This window comes from Anabas testudineus, chromosome 24, assembly GCF_900324465.2.
Source record: "Anabas testudineus chromosome 24, fAnaTes1.2, whole genome shotgun sequence".
Taxonomy (NCBI): domain Eukaryota; kingdom Metazoa; phylum Chordata; class Actinopteri; order Anabantiformes; family Anabantidae; genus Anabas; species Anabas testudineus.
Genome location: NC_046632.1, coordinates 8,771,770 through 8,791,289, shown reverse-complemented (window position 1 = coordinate 8,791,289; position 19,520 = coordinate 8,771,770). Strand labels below are relative to the sequence as shown.

Here is a 19,520-nt window from a genome sequence, read left to right as displayed (position 1 = left end):
GCGCCTTCCCTCCTCTTCCTCCCCCCCCTCGCGCGCCCGCACCGCGTGCCGCGTTCCGCTCGGTTGTGAGCCGCAGAGAGAGGAGAGGGGAGGGGCGGGTTGTAGCATCACAGAGGCGGGACGTGAGGTGCGCTGACCAATCAGAGCGCGGTACGGACACAGACTTGATTACAATTGGTGGGCTTCAATTGATCCCTTTTAATTTGGGGTAATTTACTACAGCACAGTGTTTAAAGAGAGACAGTTCGCGAAGGTGAGAGGTCAAAACACAAGTACATTAAGACTTTACCCGTGGGACTACAAAGGTGCCGCATTTAGAAACATATCTATAAATACACAAACCGCAACCAGACGTTTCCATTGTGCCGTTAGCCGTTTGCAACGAACAGCTACAAAACCTGCATTAGCTTATTGTCTAATAAACAGTGGCGCCCCCAGAACATTTTCATAGTGGTGGCTAGATGGGGCCAGTGAAAATCGTAGGGGTGGGAAACCACATCAAACATTATTATTAATAATAATAAGTTTACAAAGTGTTTTAATTTAAGTAAACTTACGGCTACACTTTCTTCTTCTGCTTCTCCCTTTCACTTCTCGGCTCACTGCGCGTCTTTTGGCGTATTACCGCCCCCCACAGGCGGAGGTGGGGATTGCGTTTCCTCATTGTGAGCAAGCGCCTCTATCAGTTAAAACTAGTGGAAACAGGGATGCATATTTATTTTACTTATTATTTATTTGTTTACTCATGATTTAGTTATTTATTAAGTTTTGCATTTGTGTCTTGATTGAAGATTGACTGTATGGTCTGGACAACCCTTGGAGGCGCTATTGCCAATTAAACTTGGAAAGTGGATTTTGTTACTTTGGTGAGTCACCAAAGTAACAACAAGCATGTCCCAACTGTGCCCATCACTTCTTGTTACTGCTCCCTGGAAACCTTTCTGTTGCCGTCTGTGCTATTTGCAGTGTTTCTGTATTTTCTGCGTGTTTGTCTGTTCAGATGTGTTTCCGCAGCCAGTTTTGGATGCGGCTGTGTTTTCTCTATTTACAGCACATTTTCTGTTGTTGGTTGTGTTTTCTGTATAGAAGAGTGTTTTGTAAATGCTTTAACTGTGACTTTTTTCTTAATTTGCTTAAGCTGCAATGCATTGAGCTCTCTGGGTCACTGTATATTTCCCTCATGAAAGGTTGTTGCTGGGATAAATTTGCCTATGTCCTCATCACTTAGCATTTTTGCCAATCTAATGCCTGTTGATAGGACTTCAACTGTGTGCTTTGAAATTATTATAGATCGCTGCAGAAAAATTATTGTGAAAATATACAGTACAGTTAAGGTTTGGTTAGGTTTAGACACAGAAATTAATTTGTTAGGTAAAGACTGGTCATTACAGACACTATACAAGAGAATTGCAGATGTTGCATAACAGGCCCTATTATTTCAGTGTATGAAATATACAGTCAATAAATAACTACAAATTGATGACCACTCAAGGTAAATGTGTTCATATAGAGTCAAATGGACACAGAGTCATATCACAAGACTGACTGACAAGATTATAAATTTCCAGAGCCTGTTGGTGAATTTCAAGTTCTGATTCAGATATCAAAACCGTTCACAGTGTACTTCTTTAGGGCAGAAATTGTTGTTAACTTTGCTCTGCAGTGAAGGAGAATACTCACTTTTTCTAATTCTAATAGGTTTTATTTTAAACTGCACTGATCAGAATAGGTTAAATGACTTAAATCTTGAGTCCTGTGGAAAGAGGAAAAAAATAACATATGCAGTGTATGCTAATAAATGATTGAAAATTAAAGGTACAGCATTGCTGTGGGCTAAATTGCAGAGAACTAACCGTACCAAAACTGATTGTTCTTATTTAGACCATTTGCAAGAAAGAAAGAAAAAAAAAATCATATTTTCGTATGTGTTTGTCTTCCTGTCTGCATTTTTCTGTGAAGATGCACCTCATGGCTGTTGCATAACATTTCCGCGAATGCAATGCAAACGTAAAAAAAACAGATTTCATTAGAAAAAGAAAAAAAAAAAGATGTATTGTCAGTCCCAGAACAGACATGAATGCATTTTTCTTAGTGTAACAAAAGAAATTACTGTTACTATTACTGTTGTCAGATTAGGGTGTAGCATGCTATTCATAACAAAATAAAAGTAATGACCATGTTTATGTACTGTAGGTCCAATACAAACCTAATCTAGCTGACTATAAATATCACTACAGAATATACTTCTAGTGTATACATTTGTACCTCTGTTAAATCTGGTGGAAATACAACCATGAATCAAGCTTTAACAGAACTAAGAGTTGATTTAAACACACTCCTGAATGCTTTTACTGCAATCTTAAAGGCACACAAGATCATTCCTTTCTTTTTAAAAGCACAGGAATTGTCATTTTTTGGCACATATAAACATAAAACATAGATTGGGTTCGTTCATAATAAACAGCACACACATGGTAACAACAAAGAACAATTAGAACAAAAGGAACTTTAATTTTAAAAGCATTAGTCAGCCTTTTTGAACAAAACAAGACACTATAAAATGACACTTTCAACGAAAACAACAGTTTAAAGGTATTTATATGTAAAATCAACCTCTACTCTACTCAGGTCAATTGAATCAACAGATAACGTTGCTCAAAAGCAATGCTGACACCTAGTGGAATAAATGTTATACTCTGGTGTAACACGGTTACAGGTACACGCTGAACAGAAGTAGCACTATTTAATGAGTATTAAACAAACAAAATTTAAATTGTGGTCTAGTCATTCAGTTGAATTTTTTTACACAGAGAACACAGCCACACAGCATGACATGCATCCCACCTTTCCCTGTTTTGTTTCCGTTATGGTTTCATTTGGTTTATGAACTGACACTATGCATGCGCTTCATTTGTTGGCTAATCTGACTTCCAGCTTAAATTTTTCACTATAATGCACCATAAACCTGAATCTGGCATACTACATTAAATGGTAACATTTGCAGTATATTTAATAAATGAAAAAAAATAAACTGACTGCAGGATAAAAATGGAGAAATGCATGTGTGTTTTGTGTGCATGCATCTGGCTTTAAATTTTAAACGAAGGATTTCGAATAATATTCGGTTTGTTTGCAGTGTAATTTTAGATGAGTGTGAATGTCCTATATTATGTGGGTAAGATGGTTTTTAATTTCCTTTTTGTTTTTTTTTTATTCGACAGCTAAGCATAAAATGTCTTAGCAGGATGTGGGTAACAGCAAGTTGCAAAACTAGTCTGCTGCTGATTTTATATAGTTTTATAGATCCTGTCATGTAAATTCTAAGAAACGCTGTAGTAGTTGTATTCCAGAGGAAAGCAAAGTGATAAGATTCCAGTTTCCAATATTTTATAGGAGCTTTTTGAAGTCAAACATGAACTAATATAAGTGTCATTAGGGGTTTTAGAGGTGGGCGTGGTTGTCTGTTTGTGTGAGAGGTCTAACTGAATATATAAACCACTGCACTGAACATACTAACTGGCTTGATGATTCTCAGATTATCACAACAGCAGTCTTTATTTTAATGTGTTGTAAAAGCAATTAATGTTTGTGATTATGCTTCTCAAAGCGTTAGGACAACCTTACTGTCTTACTCTACAATATAATACAGTAATTGTCCTCCGGAATAATCTTCTCAAAGCTGAAGGAATAGAAATAACATGCTTCCACAAATCACCAAACACACTCAAGGCGTCTTCCAACTGTCTTCAACAGCATACGTTACAAAATGATGCTAGGTGAGTTAAAAAAAAACAGCCTAAGGTTTACGTCCTGTTCCATCAAAATAACACTGGTTTGTGGGTGGCTGCACCTTGCATATTTCAATGCAGTGCAAAGTTTCCTTTGTGAAATGAAACAACGAGTTGCTCGTCTGTGGCCTGCAAAAAGGGAAAACACAGAAGTCTCTCTTCATTCTCGTTCTTCATCACAGGCACAGGGTTGGTCTCTTCTTGGTCTTTTAGAATTTGTAGAATCTGAAGAAAGGAGACACATCTCTAATATGGTCTAAAGAATAGTTGTTAAGCGTCTGTTTTTTTTTTTTTTTTTTTTCAGGTGAAATGGTGGATCAAGGTTGAACGAAATGATCTGAAGAAAAAAGAATAGTAATCCACATGCTGTGAGAGGGTGTCAAAAGAAGAGGTATGTGTATTATTTGTGGCGATTTGAGGTTGAGTTGACTTTATTTAAAAACGTGTGGAATACTTAGTTGCTTGAGAGATTTTTTTTATAGAAGATGAGACTTTTTTCCCCAAGAGTTGTTTAAATTTATTTTGTAATGTGCAATCAGTAATCGATTTATTCTTGTTTATTATAAACAAAAATACAAAACAGTTACCAGAGGTAAATCAAAGGTTTTCACAAAAAGATACAGTAGAAATTGTTTTGATGAGCTCAACATTGAAATGCCATAATTGCATTCATAAGATATTCAGTACAGTATTAGATACTTAACGTGGCTTGATGAAACCGGGTAGCTATGACGTAACGTTTCAATACAGAAAGGAAAAAAAAAACCAAAATGGCCTCTTGTGATGAAACAAACGATCTACATGTAAGTTTAAATAAAATCGTCTAAAATGAATGAATGAAGTGCGATGCTGTTTGCTTTTGGATGAGGACTGACTTGATGAACTGAGTGAATTAGAGTCGAGCATGCTTGTTTGTTTGTTTGTTTCAACTTTAGCATTGTTAGCATGTCGTGCAACTTGAGCACACTTCTGTTGATGTGATAAACTTTAGTATTGCAATACAGCCATTAAATCATATATTGGATTTTTAACTTTCTTTGTTGGTGATGTTACAGATTTCCATCCAGTGTGTGGACAACGCTGATGGATGTCCTGGTGTGATCGTCTATGGCGATGAAACCTTCCCCATTGCTTCTCTGCAAGTAAGGTTTATACCGTTAAGTTGAGTTAATAGTCATTTACGTTTACATTTAGTCATTTGGCAGACACTGTTATCAAAAGTGACTTACAAGTGAGGCACAAGGCAAGCAAAACAAACATATCAGGGAGAAAAACATTAAAAGGGAAGTGCTATAGTGAGAAATCTTTCAAGTGCATGTGTCGTTCGCTTGCAGAGCGCAGTGAGCGACAGGGATCGTAGACCTGGATGACTAGAGTTCAGGCAGGCAGGTGCTGTTGAGTTAACCAATTTGTAGGCATGGGCCAGGGCTATAAACCTGTGCAGTGCAGAGATCTGAACAGTGGCAGAACGTGTGTCCTTCTTGGCTGTTCAAAAATGAAACGTGCTGCTGCTTTTTGGATCGTCTGGAGGTGTTTGATGGTGCGTGCTGGTGACAACGTCAGTAAGACACTGCAGTAGCAGAGAGCCTGCTCAATGAGTTGGGCCGCATAGTCCGAAAGGTAGGGTCTGGTCTTTCTGATGTAGAATCGGGAAAATCCAAATCTGCATGCCATTGAGACAGAAGAGATGTGACCAGTAAAGCTCAGTTAGTCATCAGTGAACAACCTCAGGTTTCTCACAGACTTAGTGGGGACAATCACTGAAGATGTTGATGTAGTCCAATTCACTTTTAATATATGCTCTTAATTAAAACTTTTTCTCACATGGTCAGGACGTCATAGAGAGGACTGAAAATGGTGATGCACAAAGCTCTCACAGGTAAATGCGATCGAATATTTACAATATACTGTTTCACATGCAATGTGCGGATTTGCTTTAGGAATACAGAGAGTCAAAGTTATGATGATACTTCTCAACTGGCTTCAGTAGCTCGGTGCTATCCCTCATGTAACATCCTTTTAATGGGTCTTTATGAAATAATCCAGCATATATCTAGGATGTATTAGCATTGTTTTAAATGACAGCAGGGTTTAAAGAGGCTTTCTTACTAAACCTGGAAGTTTCACTTTGGCTCTCTGTTCTTGTCAGTATCCATTAATACTATAGCTTAAATCTATCAAATGTATTTATCACTCTAATTCACTGCTTCCTTTCCAATTTCCACATTATGAGAAGAGGACGATCCCATGGATAAGGATCATCCAGGAAAGCTAAAAAAACTGATTATCTTCTAATCTGAAGCCAGATAATTACTGTACTGTACTTTCTTTTGCAAAACACAAATGACAAAAGCCAAAGTACAAAAAAAGACTCACAGTGCTGTTTAATTGTTGTGAAAACTTAAAGATTTTTGTTCTGTTTTGTTATTATTCATCACTATTTTCCATTATTGACTAGTTGGTTAAGTTTTCATTAAGCTACACATTATACAATCTGCAGTATTAAGTCGTCCTAATGCTTCTGTTGTATTTCCCACAGTTTTGAGGAGGAGGCTGCAGCGGACGACTAGACGCATCTCCAGCCTTCATGCATCTTGGCTACGGGATCTTAAATGACCTGTCGTAGCTAGTTTTAGATAGCTAAGTTCTGATTTCTTATTCTGAGTTAGTTTCTATTTTATTTATGGAGTGCTATGATTAAGTAAAACTTCAAAAACACCATTTTTTGTAATACACAATTTCAGTAGTTTACAGCACAAACATGAAATGAGTCCATAACATTATTTGGTTGGAATTTTTTGAATGGCCTCTGTATTAATCTGAGCTTCATTTATAGTCTTAAAAGATGGAGACAGACTCAAAAAAGTGCCTAAAGCGCCACTGATCGAGTTGGCGGAGTGGCAACTTTAGCATAACCAGGATGAGAATAACTAAGATAACTGATTTAATAATCAAGTGATCACATTTAGTATCGAGCTCCATTTATGTTTATTAGCTATAAAAAAGTTTAATTGGAGACACTAAGCTGTTGCCTCTAGTTTGCACAAGCGTGTGCAGGATGGGAAAAAAAGTTTGACTTCAGTGCCAAAATGTCCATTCCCTATTTTATGCACTGAACATTTTGTGCACGGCTGGGTTTGCTGTATTAACCATAGCAGTTACAGTATCAGGTACAGTGGTGATCTAAGCTGGTAGAAGACACAGACATCTGTAATCCAACCAGCAACGATAGAGTGCTTTATAAATAATTTGATATATTTCTCTTTTATTTTGAGACACATGTTGAATCATGGATCACCATCCTACAGTAGGTATGGGATATTTTTAGATTTTAGGTCGATATTTAAAAATTTTCCATGTGAATTTGATTGTAATAAAAATTTAACAAACACAAACACTATGCCTGCTTAATATGTTAACATTGCAGCCCCACACATATACACAACATCTACAGTATCATCACCTTTTAGGAACAATCATCCAGTCAGTGAAAGTCTCTTTTCAGAAGCTCCTACCATTATCAATGCCTATTTTCAGAGCATCCATAGAGAAGAATGCATGATGTGTAAAACATGCTAACACAGCCTGCTAATATTTATGCCAGATGTGTGCACGTTTTGATTGTGGCCCACGTGCAAGCCTGTGCTCAGTTTCCTGAAAGACTGGCTCTTTTGATATTCTGCTCTTGGCCCTGAAGTTCTTGACTTTACATAACCAAATACACAATACTTTATTTGCAACACCACAGGACATTGGATACTGAATACTTCCAAAAATACACAGAAAGAAACCACACTTAAAAAAGGGGGTAACAGGCTGCAGGTACTCACTTCTGTTCTTTTGTCAGATTGTCACCACGTAAACTTTAATGTACTGTGAGTGGTTAATAATTATCCTTCTTTTGCAATTTAAAACACTGGCCTGACACATGCAAACATATCATGATACTGTAAGTAGCTCTTTAGTAATAATAACTGGAGTTCTCCAATTTTTCAAATAAAATGAATTAGACTCTGTTTCAGTCAACTTTAAATCAATTAATCAGTGATCACTCAAGAAGATTTGCATTTCCATTAGGTTGAAACTATATCAATGGGTTATTGTTATAATGTTGTGAAGCTATTGGCGTCCATCTGTCCATCCATTCATCAGGACAGAAGTTAAAGTCCCCACCAATTAGAATATAATCAGTGGGCTAATTAATTATCAGTTCCCCTATGATTACTGTTGCAATATGTTTTCTTAGAATCATGGTTATTTCCAAAAACCATTTACCATAATAAAAGTCAGATTTTCAACATCAATGACCAAATCTAACCAGTGACCTTCATGATCGGCTCTCTAAGTTATAATTTTACTTGGACATCTGTTAAAGCCAATAGCGACCCCTGCCAACCGACTTGTGCCATGACTAAAGAGAATGTTATCGCACCAAAATCCAACATCTGACATTTCCAAATGTGTTTCCTATAGACAAACACAGTTAGCTGTTTGCCCCTAAAAAACACTGCCTCCTGCTTAATGGAGTCTTCCCCAGTACTAAAAGAAGAAAGTTTTATAACTGGTGTGGCGTAATCAAGCTCTTCCACCCTTGCAGAGTTGGCGAGTGATGTTTTTTTCTCTTTTGACACAGTTGGACTTCAAATATGGGGAAGAAAAAGTGAAAAAGTGTATTTATGACTTGAGTTACAGCTAAATCTCAGGACTACTGCTCAGTGTCAGTTGATCTTCCAATCATACTGTGGCCTGGTCACACTGACACTGGTCAACCCTTCATGTTGAAAAAAGCCCAGAGGAAGATGCACTCCCTATGGCAGTTAACCAAGCACAGGAGCTGCTGTATGAACTCTTTCCAGCTGCCACTGAGCCTCTTCTACAGTGTGGTTTGAAGGAAATCACCACAGATCTATTTCTCCCAGGACACAACTTCTCCAAGTTCACCCCCTCTCGCATATGCAGTATTTTACAAATATCTTTAGTAGTCCTACATTAAATAGCCTATGTTTTTCTGACTCTGGACATTGATTTGTCCTTTCTGATGATCTGCTCGTCCACCGCTTGCACTCTTCTGCAATGTCATTGCAAAACAGTATCAAGCTGATGAAACAAAGCTACATGAGATTTTAGGAGCTGTTAAAATGCAAATGAGAACATAAGATTTTACCGTTTATTTACACTATTTATTGATTCATTACTTCATTATACTGTTGATTAACAAATTAGGGTAGCCAAATTAACTGACTTAAAAGTGGGTGGAATGTGGGAGGAAACCGGAGCACCCGGAGTAAACCCACACAGACATGGGGAGGACATGAAAACACCAAGACCTGCCTGTGTCTGCCCCTGCAGACAGGGGCAGACACAGGCAGGCCAGAGCAGCACCCACAGACAGGACCCAACAGGGGCTGGGTCCTGTCTGTGTGGTGCTGTGTGGTGCTGTGTGGTGCTGTCAAGCCACCATGCTGCCGTTAAATGATCTTATTGAGCTGCCAGATGTAGAGCTTCAGTACCTGCCTGAGTCTGCCCCTGTGGACCAGGGCAGACCCAGGCAGGCCAGAGCAGCACCCACAGACAGGACCCAACAGGGGCTGGGTCCTGTCTGTGTGGTGCTGTCAAGCCACCATGCTGAGTTGTATGATCTTGATGAACTGCCAGATGTAGAGCTTCAGTTCACTCTTTCCAGAGCTCCTCAGCAGCAGCTCAGCTCTTGGACTTGTTCTTCGAGGACGTCGTGCTGTCTGCTGTGTTCGTCTTTCTTCGTCCTCATCGCTGTGCACTTCTGCTCCAAAGCTTGCTCTTTGTCCATTTTTTTGTGCATTTTCTGGAGCTGTTTACGGAGAGCGTTGTTCTGCCGGCTCAGGGCGTTTTTCTCCTCTCTCAGTGAATCATGGGCCACGACCAGACTTCTTTCACCTTGGAGTCTGCTGCAGACAGTGTCAACTTGTTCTTGCAGAACAATACAGTTCGTGCTCAGGTCTTCTATCTCTGCTTTTAACTCATCGTTCTTCACCACTAAAGCTCGCTCGTTTGAAAGCTCCGTCTCCACCTCCTGAAGCTTTTTACGCAGCACATTGTTATGGCTGATGAGAGCCTTTTTCTTGATCTTCAGTGACTTAGAGTTTGTCTTCATTGCACTCAGATTTTTGAGTTGCTTGTGGATGCTCTGAATTTCTTGAGTCAAGCTGTCATTTCGTAGCTTCAAGGGTTCTGTCTGCTGATTAAGGTCGTTGTAGTTTTGGTGCCTTTCTTCCTCATTTAGAAGCTTTTTGAACAACTCACTGTGCGATTTAACCAGTTCTCTGTTTTCTGCCAGCATGGCTTTCTCCTCCGCTTCCAGTTCTTCATAAATCTCCTGGTCATGTCTTCTAAACTGCAGCTCCCTGGTGATATCCTTGATTTGTTTTTGCAAACCGTCGTTCTCTCTCTTCAAAGCCTCCATGTCCGCCATCTTTTTTCTGTACTGCTCAGCTGAGATCGTTGCACTGTTGTACTCTTTGTTGAGGCTATTGAGCTCCTTCCTCAGGGCAACGTTTCTTCGGCTCAGGGCGTCTTTTGAGGCTTTCGTTGCGCCGTTCATCCTATGCAAAGCTTTTTCACTCTGGACCACTTTGTAGGTCTGTTGAATCTGCTGTTGCAGGAAGTCATTCTGCTGGCTTATCACTTCGTTCTCTGCTTTTGCAGCGTTGTAGGATTCATCCAAAGCTTTGACATATTCATACCGCTCCGTGAGTTGCAGGATTTCCTTCTGCATGGCGTCGTTCTGCTGGCATATTGCTTCTTTCTCCTCCTTCACCGCAGCAATCATTTCTTTCAGCGACATTTCATTTTGGACTTTTTCCTGCAGGTCCTTAAGTTCTTGTTGGAGATGACGACCTTTTTCTACTGCAGCACGCTCTGCTGCTTTCATTTCATGGTGCTCTTTCTCCAAACTTTCAGAGCTCTGAAGCTGTTTACTGAGCTCTTGAATTTGGAGCTGCAGGCCGTCCAGCTGTTGGTTGATGGCCTGAATGTTCACATTCATGGTGTCATACTTAGTACCGGTATGTTCTTGTTTCTGGTGGAGGTCCATATTGTCTCTGTCACAGTTCTCTAGAAAAGACACTGTTCTTTGACAAACAAATTTTCTGTTCTCTTAAAACAAATCGAAAGAAAAACCCGTGCTTGTCCAAAGTATCAGAGTTTACTTTGATGCGGACTGTGACATCACTTCCTGTTTTAGAATGCATCCCATCAACACATTGACTGAGATCAAAGACAATTCCGTTGCCATGACTACAGTGTTTTTATGAAATCTTCATAAAATCTATGTAGACTGTATGGTATTACTGTAGTTCTGTGCATTTAAAGACGTATTTTGACAAGGACTCTTGATGCTACTGACTACTGACACTTACTGTCAACATTTTACATTAATACTAACAACACTGACATGATGACAGAACAAATAAAATCATCTAGTCAACTAAACATATTAAAAATGAATTACTTGTATTGCATTTTATATAGTTCAAAGTAGCTGCATTTAGCTTCGCCACAGTCCTCATAGAAGACGTAATCACCGTTTGTCGTGAGGTTCCATGTTTGTTTGTTCCATGTGAGGTTCTTTATTCAAACATGGCATTTGAACACATAAATTATACTAATACTAAATTAGAATTGTTTTTTTTTAAAATGTGTGTGTTTTAGATTTTTTCAACTTGTATACACCATGGATGTATATACGTTGAAAAATGACCCATCATTGGAAATGAATGGGAAAGACAATAATTAGTGTATGAAATAGAGGTCAAGCACATTTGTACTCTCTTTTCCTGCACCTCAACACACAGGTGTCTTTGAGCAGACACACAAACACACACACACACAGAACCTATGAGCCTTTTTGGCTTCCATGAAAGCCACCATGGGACCTTATTACCAATATAATTCTTACTCAACAGGAACCGCACCTGTTGAAAATCGAAGCTGTCACACGGTTTCGACCGTACAGGTTTATGTTATAGTTATGTGTCTTTTGAGGCCCTGCTCAGAGTGAGATCTAGATCAAGACATCTAGTGCAGGTGAAGCTTTTTTTAATACTTCATATTTGACTATGACAGTGACCAGGAGGAGAGAAGCCAGGTTGACAGTGAGGAGGGCTTTAGAGGAGAGTTAGGGTTAGAAAGTGCCAAAGTGCAGCCGCCACTGTCAAACGAAACAGACTGTAAAAAGACACAGAGGTGTGTACTTATCGTTTTCTTTGTGCAGCTACATTTCGTTTGACCATTATCTGCTCATGTTAGAGCTTTTATATGCCTGTTAGCACTGTTATAAACAGAAATAATCTGTGAGAATGTTTTGCATCTGCATGAACATTGTAAGGGAATAATGCTGATGGGGGAATCTTACATGCAGCTGTAGGAACAGCTAAGATGGCACAGGACGCTCAAGCTCCCAGAAGTTGAGCTTTAAGGCAAAAAGACTGCAAAATATGTATATGTATACACACATACACAAACACAGCATGTCACTCATAGCAGAACACACAATTTACAACACATACAAACCAAGGGAGCAAAGTTGGTTTTATATATTAATAATAATAATAATGATAAAACATTATTTATTTTATTCAAAAAAACATTTTCACATTACAAAGACTGAAAAGCATTCAATTCAGACTAAATCCTCCTAATGGTGTAGCCATTGCCAGAGATTGTGTTGGTTTATATTAACCAGGTGGAAGCGAAGTTTACTGTGAACTGCACAAATCCTTAAACAATTGCTGAAGCTGACATTACTTTTTTTTCTCTTTGGCACCCCTCCAACCTCACAACAGTGTCACATTACATCATCTACATCCAGCACTGCATTCCTTGTTGCAGTTTGAACATCATTTACCTCTCCCTACACAAGGTGATAAAGTGAACTGTTAGGAAACATTAGAAAATGAACAATAAAAAAATCGATCAGTGCACACTTGCTTGAACACTTTAATAACACGAAACAACAGCAGTTGCATAGAATAGAACTATGTGAATCTTGATTGAGGTAAGATTTAAGTCCACAAAACGTAATTTTCAGGAACATTAAGTTAGGTAACAACAAGCTATAGTGCACACCTGCTTAAATACATTATGTCCTTTAAACGAGCTCTGCACACACAGATCAGACATCATCAATAACACTAATACTCCAATGTAAAAAAAACAAAACAAAATGACTGTACCAAAACCATTGTTCGCAGCAGCTGCATCAACAAAAATATACATTGACATACACCTCCCACCAAAGACTCTTAACAGTAACAACCAATGTTGCCACTGTGAGACAAAAGCCTCTTACCAGGACAAAGGACCAGACAAACAAAAATGAAATCGAGGACAGTAGCTGCAGCAGTAGTTTGAGCTGTTTGCATGCGGATGGTCCGACTCTGAGCCTCCTGGAGTCAAACCTTATCATTCAGTGGGACAACAGGTGACGACGCCCCTGACTGCGTCTGCTATATTGAGGAACCTGGAACAGAAGTATAGTTATAAAGGCCATGCAGTGTTATACCTTGTCCTATTTTTAATTTCCTTCATAGGAGTGAGGATGATTGTCCATATCAAATAACGTCAAAGCTCTAAAATGTGATATTCCGTGTAATATTCCAGATGTGATTCTGGCTTGAACATGTATGGCTGGATTTCAAAAGTGGACATTTCAAATCATAAGCAAGTAAAACTATGAAACTGTAAAAGCTATGGTTTGCTTATGTAGTTTCTCGAGGGTCAGAGGGTTACTGCACAAACTCCACTTAGAAGAAACATAATCAGAAGACAATTGTAAATCATCTTAACTATTTCAGTAAAGCTCCACGATGACAGCATGATCTGTGAAAATATATCCACTATAGTGCTACTTTTCCCATTAACCTTTTTATCCATTTGCATTTTTTTCCCAAATGAATGAATCAATACACAAACAAAATAAAAAACAAAGGAGTGTTATGAAGGGCTGTGCGATTGGAAAACGTACCTTTGGTGTTTCCGGACTACCGAATGGTGAGCGTTCTAGTGAATTCTCTTTGTCGGACGAGACATCGTGGCGATGATGAGCAAACTTTCTCTTCAGAGCTTCAGCAATAAGAGCCGCTGGGTCGTTAAGCAATGCTGAAGGTCCCTTACTGCGTCTCCTTCTGACTGGTGTGCCTCCTGGTGATCTGGAGGGAAATGAAACAGAAACATTAATAATAGAACGGCTACTGGGAAATAGGAAAATCATTTCAATTAAAAAAAAAAAAAAAGAACAGAAATTAAATGTCTAGTACATCCATACTTGCACTTCTAATGCGTACCTCTTCACTGAGCGCAGTTTCACTTGGTTTAAGTCCTTGAGAACATCCAGCATGGAAGGAATTCCTTTAACTCCCGAGTTCTGGGATTTGAGCTGACCCTTGTCATCGTCTTTCTTGTTCATCCTGTGCTGGTGGATCAGCCTCACTGTAGATAGAATCTCAGTTGAGGAGCTTAGGCAGGGAGGAGGTGGAGGGGGAGGCGGTGGTGGCGGAGGAGGAGCACAGCGAGGTGTGGAGGTGAGAGCTGGTGGATGGAGAGAAGACATCACAGGCGTGCTCGGAGCATTCAGGGGCTCGGTCGGACCTAAAACAAGTTGAATGAGGAAATGTTTGATGTACTGAGAACTGTATGTTTTGTGATGAGTTGACACAAGGTGTAAAGAGTGTGTACCTAAGGCTGGAGCAGCAGTTACAATCATGGCTATCTGAGCTCTTAGTTTGAGCAACTCGTTCTCCAGCGCTGTGATCTTCTTCAGAGCGTCTGGATCGGCCGCCTGTCTTACAGCTTTGACTCCTCTCTGAGCTTGAGTGGGCCGGGGTCCTGGGTATCTCACCACATCTCGATTTACAGTAAGTTGTTTCGTGGGAGGTAAATGGTTCCTATGGACAGCACACGTCAGTTTTAAATGCATTTCGTATTTTATCACCAACATGTGTATGTGTGTATATTCCGTCTTCCTGGGGTTTCGACAAACCATTGCTCAAGTTAGTTGTTGGTGATGTTTTGATTCGCTTTTTGTTATGTCTACACTTCCTCTACTTGTTTTTGCATCGCTGTGAAAGAATGATGATGTAATTGCGGATTTACAATTTCAAAAACTAAAGGTTTCATTGTTCGGCCCTGTTTCCCAACACATGCCAGTCAAATCAAAAGCTGGGGCTGCAAAATAGTCAGAGCTTTCCAGACGTGCATCAGTGTCCGTAACACTTGATTTGCTTAAGAAATACATCTGTCCTGAGATGATTTGTTTCTTTTATGTTTAAAATAAATCTGATCTTATGTAATAGTTACATAGCAGTGTGTAAATTTCACCATTTTTTCTCCATCTGGTGCAGTGTTTCTCTGTAGTTTCCATTTCTTTAAGTGCAATGCCACTGACGGCCACTAGATGCTGGCTGAAAATTTTTTGACTCAGCTTCTGTATAAATATACTGGACAATTTTTTTTACAGGGCTTAATTTTAGACTTACAGAAGACCTTCATTCCTGCCACATGGGGTGTTTATATACTGTATGTACTAAATATACACAAAACATTAATTGTCAGAACCATTTCTAAGTTGTCTATTGCAATGTTGTTCCTCTTTGCAGTTGCTTCACACACTCCATTACTCAGTGATCTTTAGGCATCAGGATGTGTGCTATATATTCGACTGTGTTCTTGCCTGGTCTTGGCAAAGCTGTCGCCTTCATCCTCAAACACCCACAGGACGTCAGCGAATGATGGGATGGCACGTGTGTCCACGGTGATGTCGACACAGGAATGGGGCCTATAAGTTAGAAGGGGGATCTGAGAAAGAAACACAGACAAGAACTGACAACACACTCTGACACCAACTATGATACAAGCAAAAAAGACCATCAAACATGTTATGACATTAATCACTCTTCTTTAAGCATGGTAATAATCAGCCTATATATTTTCTATCATAGCGTAGTGTTTGCAAGTTTTGATAAAAAGCACACAGTGGCACATGAGTTGATTTGACCATGATAATCAATAGTTTTATAGTTGTAAGGTAAGTAGTGACTATTATCACACTACACTGTATTTTTATTATTTAAGTATGGGCTTTCAGTCTGTTAGAAAGTTGCACAGTACCTGAAAGTGGACACGTGGTGTTGGTGTCAGTGGAAGGTTGGATCCAATCATCCGCACAATGCTGCGATGCTGACCACACAGCTGACTGTCCCACACTGGAAACAGCTGTAGTACAGGAAAGATACTGGCACAGTTAACTTTAGGCGGTGTGATGTAAAACCACTGCTGTTTTTATTCCGCTGGCGCAAATAATGAGCATCAGGACATCTCTGACTCCCAGTTTGACAATCACTATCATATTTCCAATAGAAATATGTCTGTGCACTCACCATGTCTGGAGGCACTCCAAAGTACTCCAGGACAATGCGCACCACATACAGAAAATCCTCCACTAAAGACATTGGAAGGTCTTTTTTCCTGCACCAGCTGATGATTGCAAAGCTCCTCTTTCTGCTGAGTGAGTTGGTGGGAGGCCAGAAATGATGCCACCAAGTCACATACTTGCCGCCTGAAACAAAAACAGAGCACACAGCGTGACCCTCACAACAAAATGAAAGTCGCTACGTTGAATCTCAGGAATGGATGGAGACATAAGGGTGCGTTTAAATTCATTTAATTTAGGGTCGATCGGAGTTTCCCTGTCACTTGGTGGCATCACAAAAGGATGCTCGGGCAAAAGCAGCCGTGTCCACATAATCCACTGGATGCAGGAAGGTCCGTGTTGGACATTAAGACAGGGAGCTTGTGTTCCGGGCGGTGCAGGTAACCTAAGTCCCGCACAGGAACCGCAGTGTAAAAACTGCATGGCTCATCAAAAGCAAAACACGCGGAGTGAGGAGAAGAATGTGTGCACTTACCGTGGACTCGTTATCTTTTCAAAAACGTGCAAAACAAAAATAAACTATTATGATTAACGCAGAGAAATACTAAAAACTTAAAGCTTCCCCCGCAGCTCACGCGTTCAGGCACCAAGTCTGCGAAGTCAAATAAAGCCGCAGCAGTAAAAACTACTCTGATTGGCTGGAGGCACAGAGCTAGGAAGAATAGCCAATAAAGGCTGGTTATAGTGCGACATACGTAACGGCTGGTCACCCAATAGCACGTCGCGAAGAACTAGCACCAGATTTGTATTTTTTAAACACGAGCTTCTTGTTTTCCTGGGTGAGTAAACGTCGTCAAAGTTCACTTCTCAGCATTGATCGCACTTTCGCTGCTGTTGTATTATGTCGTTTATGAAATGACCGCAGTTTTCTTTATCCCAAACGGCGCAACAAAACAAGTGGGGATGTGTTTTTGTGAAGTCAGCCCGCTTATTAACGTGTCGTAGCTGTTCGTAGCTAACGTTAGCCACAGTGTTAGCCGCAGCGCTACAGCAGCTCAGACCAGACCCGCGATAGGAGAAGTCGTAAAGTAGCTTCTTGACTGTCTTTAAACTTCCTCAAGCCATTTCAAGTGTAACGTGAATAAACCCTTTTACTTTCAGGCCTGGTAACGCCAACAGAAATGATGGATGCACTGTCGGTGGTATGTCAGCTGCGGGATCTGGCCTCTGAACCGCAGAACCGAGAGGTGATAGTCCAGGACCAGGGCTGTCTCCCTGGGCTGGTACTGTTCCTGGACCACAAGGATCCGGAGGTTCTGCTCGCAACTCTGCAGGTAGGTGGAGGAGGGCGACATGTTCATTGCAAAATACACAGTTCAGTTTCATCGTTGAAATGATTTTAGTTTTTATATTCGTTGTTTATATTTTCTTAACTATGGGGATTTTATAATGTGGCTTCTGTTAGCTGCATAGAAATAATCTGGCAGAGACTTAACACATCGATACATTGTGTTATCTGTCACAGTGGACATTGTTATCCATAAGTGATGTATTTAAAAGGATGAATTATTTCCTCAGATGAGAAAAGATTAATCATTTAATATATCCCCAGACGCTGCGTTATTTGGCTGAGTTGTCCCCCAATATCCCCAACATGAAGAATGAACTGGGTATGATGGTGAGCCTGGAGAATCTAATGGCGAGGTGAGCGCTTTTTATTTTATACAGTAGATAGTAACGTGTAGATGTGCCTTTCTTTTTCTTTGAGTTAGTGTTCAAGATATTTCCAATAATGCTTGCAAGTGTCTACAATCGAAAATCCACATCCAGGCTCTTGTTAAGTGTGTTTAATATATCACAACATCCAAATAAAGTTGATTTTTTTTTTTACCTTTATAGTTAAGGTTGTTGTCAAAGGTCCTGCCACTAGGTTTGGCATTATTAAGAATACTATTTCTCCACAGGGAAGGACTATCTGTTGACATCACAGCCTTGGCCCAGGAGGTGTATGAAATCCTGAGCGCACCACCTAAGCTTTCAACCTGCACAGCTGAGACAGAGAGGAGAAAAAAATCCCAGTTCTTTATCAATTCCTCCAACAGGAAGGCAAAGTCTGTCACACTGCATATCCAGGGGCTGGACAACACTGTGAGTGGTCTATGTTTTAAAACACTAAGAAGCTCAACAGTAAGCATTGTTATAAGTAGCATGAAGTTAACTAATACAGTGTCTGTTATCTAGGCCCTCCGAGGTTTGTGTGAGGAAGCTCTTCTGACGGTCAAGGGAGTAATCAGCTTCACGTTTCAGATGGCTTCTAAGAGGTGCACCGTTCGCATCCGTTCAGACCTGCCCACTGAGGTAACAGACACATCTGTACTGTTTACGGGCCTTTTAAAATCACGTTTTTAGTCCTTCCAGTTACATTCATGCTGTATTGCATCGTGAAAGCCACTGAGAAATGCTTCCAGCTGCAATATGGTGTAAGAAAACATCTTGTCTGATCGATCCATTAGTTCCAAACGCCTCTTCCTTCAATTGCAGAGTCTTGCATCTGCCATCGCTGCCACTAAGGTGTTATCAGCCCAACAGGTTGTGAAGAATGATGAGGGAGAAGAGGTGAGTGAAATTCAAGAACCGAGGCAGTTCATATTGAACTTCTAAGACACTCATTATCTCTCTTCATGCTTTCTTCAGGTTTTGATCCCCCTGAACCCATCAGGAGTGAAGGTGCAGCAAAACTCAGCACTACCAGACTACCTTCCAGAGGAGGAGGAGAGCCCAGACAGGGAGGTTGACCGAGCAATTTCCCGCACCACAGCTAAGGAAGATGCCAGTGGAAGCTGGCTCAATGCTGCTGCCAGTTTCCTTTCCAAAACCTTCTACTGGTGAAACTGGAGCAGCTTTATTCTGGGACCTCACAGAGGTTCTGCTAAAAGACTCATCCTTGTGTACGTTACTGGAATGGACAACAGTGTTGTGAGCACATCATAGGACAACATCCTGGTCTTATGAGTATGATCTGAACTTCACTAAATGATTAATTCCTGTGGGGAAATACTAGAAGTATAGAAATACTGAGTCAAGCTCAGTTGTATTACAGGAGTTGAATGGCAACAAACACACTTGAAAAAATGCCTTTCTCAGGACTTACACAAAGCTGTTTTCTGTCCACTGTTCTCATTTAGTGTAAATATTTTTATCACGTCTGTCTCTCCTTTGTCTTTGCAAACTGTCAGTTAAAAAAAAAAAAATCCACTTCTCTATATAGCTGGAACATTTTCTGTATGTCCTGCTGTTTTGGTAGTTAAAATAAATGTACAAATAATTTT

The 19,520-nt window shown here is 40.1% G+C and overlaps 2 protein-coding genes and 1 long non-coding RNA gene across 5 annotated transcripts; 2 read left to right on the top strand and 1 right to left on the bottom strand.

Annotated features, from left to right (window-relative positions):
• Positions 1-157: 157 nt before the first annotated feature.
• Positions 158-7,196, top strand: LOC113149208. 3 transcript variants are annotated; one of them, XR_003297567.1, is made up of 5 exons: positions 158-253; positions 4,093-4,179; positions 4,844-4,930; positions 5,621-5,667; positions 6,328-7,196. It is a non-coding gene; the product is annotated as an uncharacterized LOC113149208 (long non-coding RNA). The 3 variants fall into 3 exon arrangements; XR_003297568.2 differs by lacking the exon at positions 158-253 and adding an exon at positions 3,568-3,776; XR_003297566.1 differs by lacking the exon at positions 158-253 and adding an exon at positions 3,870-3,977 and having other exon boundaries at positions 6,328-7,195.
• Positions 7,197-12,419: 5,223 nt separating this feature from the next.
• On the bottom strand, positions 12,420-16,859 carry mtfr2 (mitochondrial fission regulator 2). Its single transcript, XM_026340658.1, has 8 exons — positions 16,727-16,859; positions 16,199-16,377; positions 15,930-16,034; positions 15,493-15,617; positions 14,499-14,707; positions 14,108-14,411; positions 13,789-13,972; positions 12,420-13,284 (listed from the first exon to the last, which is right to left on the bottom strand). Exons 2-8 carry the CDS (start codon positions 16,268-16,270, stop codon positions 13,231-13,233), a joined length of 1,053 nt encoding a protein of 350 aa, XP_026196443.1. The 5' UTR covers positions 16,271-16,377; positions 16,727-16,859; the 3' UTR covers positions 12,420-13,230.
• Positions 16,860-16,964: 105 nt separating this feature from the next.
• armc1l (armadillo repeat containing 1, like) lies at positions 16,965-19,502 on the top strand. The gene is made up of 7 exons (XM_026341106.1): positions 16,965-17,030; positions 17,353-17,525; positions 17,804-17,895; positions 18,156-18,339; positions 18,433-18,549; positions 18,733-18,807; positions 18,886-19,502. Exons 2-7 carry the CDS (start codon positions 17,373-17,375, stop codon positions 19,078-19,080), a joined length of 816 nt encoding a protein of 271 aa, XP_026196891.1. The 5' UTR covers positions 16,965-17,030; positions 17,353-17,372; the 3' UTR covers positions 19,081-19,502.
• The last annotated feature ends 18 nt before the right edge of the window (positions 19,503-19,520 follow it).